The sequence below is a fragment of the Emydura macquarii genome, unplaced genomic scaffold (genome assembly GCF_026122565.2).
Source record: "Emydura macquarii macquarii isolate MOO-44397 ecotype Brisbane River unplaced genomic scaffold, CSIRO-AGI_Emac_v2 contig_1253, whole genome shotgun sequence".
Classification (NCBI taxonomy): Eukaryota; Metazoa; Chordata; order Testudines; family Chelidae; genus Emydura; species Emydura macquarii.
The window spans coordinates 77,113,540-77,121,780 of NW_027131390.1; the positions used below are offsets into that span (position 1 = coordinate 77,113,540).

Sequence of the window (8,241 nt, forward strand, 5' to 3'; positions counted from 1 at the left end):
AGAAAATGCTAACACCTTTGTTCAGACTGGGAAAATGAAATGCTTATGAGAGGTGATACGAGTTTTGTAGGTCTGTGCTTTCCAGGGTGACCAAATGTTTTGTGAACCTTTAAAGCATAGAGGTATTACCTGTGTGGAATGTAATAATTGTTACTCTTCATGTGTCCCTTTTGAACATCTTGTAATCATTACAGAGGAAGATTCAGCCAAGTATATGTAGGTGTTTGCAAATTGAACCATTCTTTTGTTCTTCGTAGATAAAGTGAATACCATTTTTCTTGACATGGCATACTAATCTACCCAGAAATGAGCACACATGAGCAACCTGCTTTACTTGATCTCTTTATCCACTCAAGGAAGGCTACGTTAAACAGAAGTAACTAAATGTCCATAGCAAGTAAATATTTACTTTGGAAGAACATGATCCTTTGAGACACATATTTTCATATTAACCTTTTTTTTTTTTTTTTAAGTCTATGTTTGCATTGATACAATCCAGGACATAGCCTTAAATGAAAATGGTGACTTTTCATTTAATTCCTAATAGCATCGATATTGTATTATTCTCTTCCCCTGAATCCTAATTTCAGATTACACTTTGAATATTATTGCTTAGATTTATGATTTCATACAATGCTACATCAATAGGAGCTCTGGATATTAGTAAAATAAAACGATACTTAGCAATATAGCACCTTATTTTTAAGTCACTTTACAAACATGTACTAATTAATCTTGACTAGTATTCCAATATAATATATACATTTAAAACCATAATATGCAGCTATCTATCATAAGATGCATTGTTCAATGAAGTACAAAGCTTCGGCATGGTCAAGGTCTCCAGCAATGGATTTTAAAAAGGACCAATCCTGCCACCCAGTGTAATCTATATAAAATGATATAGTTAGCATAGATGCCAATGAGAAATTCACACTATTTTTCTAATCAAATTATTCCACTAAAAAAAAAGCCTGTTTAAGACAGACAAAAACTCCTTATCAGGACAGTTTGCTTTCTGACATAACCTCAGGTTTTTTCCATTAGTACTAAGAACTTTTGAAGGATTTAATATCAAAGGCTTAAAATGCCAGAATGAGAGAGGTTCAGAGCATGTCATGAATTGACAGACAGTCAATTACAAATAGCTCATGGAGAATATAAGGAACTTGTCATTTGAGGTCGGAAGTTAAAGGCTAAAACTGAGTATTTACTAACTTGCTAAAGATCTTGCATTACATTAATCCCTGCCTAATTTGGTTTTTCTACCAGCAAATTCCAGGACTGGACACGTTTCACGGCATGCACCTAAAATCTGACGGTCTCGCATCAGCCTCGCGATCCGTCCCAGGACCGTGTAGAAGCAGGTAACGGCCAGGAGGCAGCAAAGGGGGGTTGACATTTTTCCACGCACTTCAGTCTCCAGCGAGCCCGTGCCCAGCCCAGAGCAGGAAGCAAGGGGCTGCTGAACATGCCCAATGGAACGCCGCCTCCTCCTCCTCCTAGTGCCAACGCTGAGGCATGATGTTGCTGGGCTGCCCACCAGCTAGACAGCCGGCACTGATGGCATGGGCTGGAGGGCCAGGGAGACGAGATCAACTCCAAAGCGCCTCCTTCGGAAAGCGGGTCGGCCCCTTGCCGGGCGAGCCAGGGGAGCGCAGCAGCGGCTCTCCTCCGAGGGGATGCCAGGCAAGCTGGACGGGACCCCCCCCTCCCCAAGCCCGGCCAGCAGCATCAGCCCCTCCTACCCCACGCGCGCTCCATCCGAAGGCAGCAGCCGAGCGCGGCCGGGCGAGCAGCAGCCCGGCAGGCTGCGGACGGGCGGGGGTGGCCCCGCGTGCCCGGCGTTACCTTTCGAAGAGCAGCCGGATCATGAAGATGCAGAAGGCCAGCGGGAAGGCGAGGTAGAGATCCTCCGCCTGGGGGAAGGTGGCTTCCTCCGTGTTCTTCAGATCCGCCCAGGTGACATTGTGCGGCAGCCAGAACCTCTCGTTCCAGAACCAGGCGAGGATCCCTGCCATCTTTGCTTTGTCTCGCGCCGAGCCCCCCTCGCTGGCGGCGGCGGCGGCGGCTATTGCTGCTGGAGGGAAATGGGGCGGGGGGGGAGGCTGCTGCTCAGGCAGAGGATGCGCGTCTGTGTGAGCGTCCCGCTCCCGCTCCGGAGCAGCCGCGGCTATGAGCCAGTCCGCCCTCCCTTACTAGCAGCAGCTGCGCTCTGCGCCCGGGCTCCCAGCTTCCCCCCTCCCCGGCTGCACGGCGCTGGGAAGGGCCGCCTCGTCTGTCACAAGGAACTCAGCCCTCGCTCCCTGATTGGCTCCTGCCCGCGTCAGCCTGCTGGATGCACGCGAGGTGCCGAGGCTGCTGCTCCAGCGGGGGCAGAGGTTTAAGAGCCCCCTGCTCGGGTTCCTGCCGGAGGGGAGGGCCGGCAGCATCTGCCTGCCTTAGCTGTTACCCGGCGCACACGGTCTGGCCAGGGTCCAGCAGCAGCCGCCACGCAACTGTGCTTCCGTCCTGCTCACGAAAGAGGCAGGCTGCAAATTGCAGAGGCAACGTGGCTCTTTCCTGCCACTGCACTGCCGGAGCTGGGTGAAACTTCCCCGGCTCTGAGACCCCCCCCAACCTCGCGGGAGATTGGGTTTCAGTTCAGTCAGGGTTGCCAGCGATCTGTGAATTTATGGAGAGTCGGTAAAAAAATGTACAGTTTTAGCACTGGCAGTAATTCCGTAAATAAATGAAAATGTCTGTAAAATTGGGTAGACATAAAACATGTATCTTGTCATTGAGTGTCATTGTTCAGAATCACTTCTTCTTGTATCATAAACTAGACTGATCATAACTTTACCAATTTCCTGTTCTCTATTATTGCTCCTGCCCACAGAACCCGATTGTTCAATTAACTGCAGCTAAAACAATTGCCTAATTCCAAATTCCAGTGTACAGACTATCACTAGCGAGTACGCACTTTTGTGACAATATTGTATTGTTTATGGTATATTTAGTGATGTCAGTAAAAAGTTTACCATGTCAGTAAAAAAAATCAACTTCAGATCTTCAAGTCAGTACAAACTAAAAAGCAAGGTTGGCAACCCTGCAAGGCTACCAATTCTCAGCAAATCCCGGACCAGGTTCTTAGCAAGCCTAGAGACTCCCCTTCAAACCCACATTATGTGATTCAGCATGTCCCCTCAGCAGCTTCCATCTGGGGGCTCTCAGCAGGTACTTGCCCAATATTAACAGTGCCAAAGCTAGCAGGGTCAACAATGATTTGCAGTATCCAACTTGAGCACCTTGGCCTAAACCCAGAAAGGTACTTAGACACCTGAGTCTTGCATTTAGGCAGCTAAGTCCCAGTTTTGGCTCTGCTGCAAGCCACAAAACTCCCATCAAACCTTGTAGGCATCTAAACTCACTTGATGCCTAAGTTTTCAGGATAAAAGTTCCCTCAGCAACTAAGCTTTGGCTAAAAGTTATAAGGAGGGGGTAGGCATCTCCTTCTCCTCCAGCCATTTTGTGTGTAGTGAGGCAGGTGCTTAACTCATTCCTGCAAGAAACATTTTAGATGCCTGCAGGAGACAGGTTTTTGATGGTGAATCATAGATTCATAAATTCCAAGGCCAGCAGGGACCATTGTGATCCTCTAGTTTGTACTGTTGTAACACAGGCCATAGAACTTCCCCAAAATAATGCCTAGAGCACAGCTTTTAGAAAACATCCAATCTTGATTTAAAAATTGTCAGTGATGGAGAATCCACCACAACCCTTGGCAAATTGTTCCAGAGCTCAATCACTCTCACCTTTAAGAATTTATGCCTTATTTCCAGTCTGAATTTATCTAGTTTAATCTTCCAGCCTTTGGATCATGTTATACCTTTCTCTGCTAGATTGATGAGCCCATTATTAAATGGTTCCCTGTGTAGATACTTATAGACTGTAATCAAGTCACCCTTTAACCTTCTCTTTGTTAAACTAAATAGCTTGAGCTCCTGGAGTCTATCACTATTAGGCATGTTTTCTAATTCTTTAACCATTCTTGTGACTCTTCTCTGAACCCTCTCCAATTTATCAACATCCCTTTTGAATTGTGGGCACCAGAATGGAGCACAGTATTCTAGCAGCAGTTGCACCAGTGCCAAATACAGTCGTAAAATAACCTCTCTACTCCTGCTTGAGATTCCCCTGTTTATGCATCCCAGAATCGCATTCGCACTTTTGGCCACAGCATCGCACTGGGAGCTCATGTTCAGTTGATCATGCACCATGAGCCCCAAATCTTTTTCAGTCCCCCATCCTGAAAGTATGGCCTACATCTTTGTTCCCAGATATGTACATTTACCCATTTAAAAATGTGTATTGTTTGCTTGCACCCAGTTTACCAACCAATCAAGATCACTCTGAATCAGTGACCCTTCCTCATCATTATTTATCACTCTCCCAATTTTTGTCATCTGTAAACTTTATCACTAAGGAGACATAGGCAGTGCGGATCTCTGGGGGAGATGAGATGCTTAGGATATATCCCTGTCCTCAGCATCTCCCATTGGCTAGCTTAGGGTGATCCCCACCTAATGTGCTGCTGGCTTTTGTGGATCTCATTCTAAGGCACTTCTCTCTCCCCATTCACCTAACTCGGGCTTTGTGGATTGCAGTGTTATTCCTGTGATGTTCTAGGCACCTAAAGTTAGGTGCCACAATGCTCCATGTTGCAGTGTCTAAGTAACTTGTGGATCTAGGCCCTGGGCCTGTTTTTCAACACTGCTGAGCACTTGTTGACCTCAGTAATAGACACACCCAATATGAGAAGTACCGTCCCTGCTGATGTTTATACATACCCACACAGACACTTCTTACTCAAAATCTTACTCACTGGAACCCTCCACCCACATGGTCCTACTTTGAGCAGACTCCATTATGTCTTGCTTTAGGCTGCCTCCTACATCAATCTTAAAGGCAGGGCAAGTTCACACTGTATTAATTTAGGTGGAATAAAGTGACCCACAGAGTTAGAGAGGTTATCATGACCCAATTACTGTTTAGCATTGAACAGTGCTAAAGAAGGTTCAGGGTTTGGTATACAGAGACCTTAGCTTGCTTAGTACTATGGCAAACACACCGTTAAAAGCCTTTTAACCTTTTATTAAAGATACAGAAGAGAAAAAAGCAATGAAAGCATACAAAATGTAAACTATTAAGTAAGATTTTGATTGTAACAACATCCCTTGTTCCTTTCCCTTTAGCTGGAGAGAGCATTTAGAAGAAAATCCCCCATCAGACATTTTTAGACAGTGTTAAAGATGTTAATAACTGTTCTTTCGAGGGAAAGACGGGAAGGTAGTTGAAATGGGCTGGAGCTGTTGTTGCTAAAATCCAGTTTTGTTTCCTAGATGACAAAACACAACTAACAGTTACCGATACTTGTAGCCCTACTACTGGAGAAACACAAGCACAGCACACAGGCATAGTAGCCACTTTGAAGACCTGGCACACTTGTATCAGGTTTAGGCTGTTTAGGGTGTTGCATTAGCTGCCTCGTGTGGTGACAGGCTTACAGCAGTATTGCAAAATATACAGCCATAGCTGGCTAAACCAGGCTTTTATTAGACAGAAAGAAAAAGGAGAGGAACAGGAAAGAGAAGAAATAAGGTGAGGAAAGAAAAGAAAACACAATGGGTGTGGGGAGGGGGTGACAAAGTCTTGCATTCCAGGTGGTATTTGGGAGGGAGCCAGAGCTGGTGAAGCTCACTCCAATAGCCATTCCTCCCCGCACCCCAATCTCTTTCTTTAAAGATCCCTAAAGGAGAGGGATGAGTGGACTAGCCCATCCCCTCATTACTTTGTTTACTAGTCAGGACTAATTTTTGACATACCAGTTTTGTTTAATTGATTTCTAGTTTTACACTATTTTGGTTTGCCAGGCATGATTTTAGCACAGTCCTTGAGTTGAAGCAGTGCTAAGTGCATGCAAACTGCACAAGAAAAGGAATAGAGAACAGGGGGCAAAGGGACATGCAAAAGTAAGGAATGTATTTCTTGGCACTGGTTTTACTGTTCAGTGTTTGTTTTTTATTACTGGTTTTGGGGTTGGTTAATTACTGGTAGCTGGCCTGCCTGACAATGCTTTAATGTTGTGGTTTGTAATACAACCATGTTCACAAATAAAGTCTTTCGTATAATGTATATTTCAAATAATAAAGATAAACACATAAGACACAGCTGGGAAGTTATTTGCAACTTGTTGTTTAAATCAGTCAATAAGGAAAATTCACAGTTCTTCCCACAAAGTGCACCTCCCCACCCCATTTCATAACCAAGTCGTTTTATTCATAATTAAAATTCATGAGAATTCTCCCCTTCATTCGCTGGGTACAGTGACAGTACTCTATTTACTATTAATGTTGCTGTAAGAACATTCATAAACTGACTGTTGTCCCTCTTCTATTGATCCATGCAAGTCCATAAATCAGGGATACTCTGTGCTCCCCCATTCTGCTGCACATCTGTATCCTGCTCCAGCTGCCCCAGGTGTACAGTCTGGATGAGTGCACCAGTTCAGCAATCCATTACTGTCATAGGGCCATTCAGGGGCAAGTGGCTCACCATTGTTGTCACAAAGGTTGTGAAGAGCACAGCAAATCACATAACCTCACAGATTTGATGACAGTGGAATCCACACGGGCCCGTGAACAGTGTCTGAGGTTTTCAATCTGCCAAATGCATATTCAACACCTACTTGAGAGTGTAATTAAACCTTTTTATGCCAGGGCCTCTAAGATCAGGATACTGTTTCATAAGTCAAGGCAAAAGTGAGTAGGTGGGGTCCCCTAGAACAACAGTGGGAATGGTTACTCCATTTATGACAATGTCTTGTGGTGGGAATAGCGTCCAAGCCTCTCCATGAATGTAGACTCCCCAGTACAACCCACTTCAGTGGGACAGAAAATACCATTGAAGCATCCGCCAGCATGTCATAGATGCTCAGCCCATTTCCTGAAACAGGACTGAAAGCCCAAGCAAGACAAGTTCTTGAAATGGTGACTCTGTCACGTTTCTGGCTCGGTGGATGGGAGCTCAGTAGGCTATGTTGATGGGCTGTGACAACATCCTGTAACATATGGCATGGACAGTCAAGTTTTCCCACAGTGTAGCACAAAGGGCTAGAGCAGCTACAGCTGTGAAGGGTGCTAGGGAGCCTGGGATAGGCTGGTTTGACCTGGGTCTGCATAATACTCTGTAGACACCTGAGCATGGGTGTGAGACCAAGCTTCAGAAATTCTAAGCCTAGGATTAATATTCAGTCTGGATGCTCAAGCCTAAGCTTACTAACACCGAGCCTGCGGGCTCAAGTCCTGATCCTGGGCTTAGATTACAGTGCAGACATACCCAGAATTAACCCAGGCTTGCCTAGCCTGGTGCAGCATCCCACTGAAAAGCCCTACCCAAGTTATGTAACTGGCTACAATGGTACTGTAGTAGTCTATATGCTGGAATATCCCTTGGTTCTCAGGAGGGCATTAAACTGGGCTGTTCTATGAATTCATTCGCAGGGTGCTTTCTCTCCCTCAGCATGGAGCTGCTGTCTGTAGCAGTGACAGGAGAACAATACTTTGTATGAAGCACTTACAAGTGGAATTACTCATTATGGATGCAGACAGCTCGCCAGGTGACAAACAGCATTTGGCACTTTGAACTTTAATGAGAATGTCATTAAGAAATTCAGAGTGATTTGTAGCCCGCCCACCTGACTTTGCTACCTTTACATTTTTTTCCTGGCCTCTAAACAGAGGTCATTTCAGGTCAGAGGTGTGCACAAAGGGGGACAAGATGGGGCATAGCCCCCCCACCTCCCAATCGGTGGGGGCACAGAATTCAGGGGTCGGGAGAGCGAGCTCCTCCTTTCCCAAGACAGGGCAGGAGATGACAGCTCCTCCAGATTTGGGGCTGGAGGGGGGAAGCCAACTCTTCCAGCTGCGAGGGGAGAGACAACTCCACTGGCCACTGGGGGAGAGCCAGCTCCACTGGGCCTGTGGTGGGCAGCCAGCTCAACCAGCCACAGGGAGCACAGAAAGTGCCCCTCCAAAAGCTCACCCCTGTTTCAGGTACATTTCCCCAAATTATGGGCCTTACTGATATTGCACTAGAGCTTTGCCAGAAAGCTGATGTCAGCTTCAGGCCAACTGGCAGCATGGGAGGAGGATTTCTTGGATAGCATCTCTATACAAATGCTGTGGAAGAGCAGGCAAATAT

The 8,241-nt window shown here is 46.0% G+C and overlaps 1 protein-coding gene across 1 annotated transcript in view; it reads right to left on the reverse strand.

Moving 5' to 3' along the window:
* The window catches only part of CERS6 (ceramide synthase 6), a 206,732-nt gene extending 204,327 nt beyond the window's left edge, over positions 1–2,405 (reverse strand). Inside the window, exon 1 of the mRNA XM_067549300.1 lies at positions 1,852–2,405. Coding sequence (XP_067405401.1) covers positions 1,852–2,021 — 170 coding nt within the window. The 5' untranslated portion in view covers positions 2,022–2,405. The remainder of the gene's footprint in view (positions 1–1,851) is intronic.
* Positions 2,406–8,241: the final 5,836 nt, after the last annotated feature.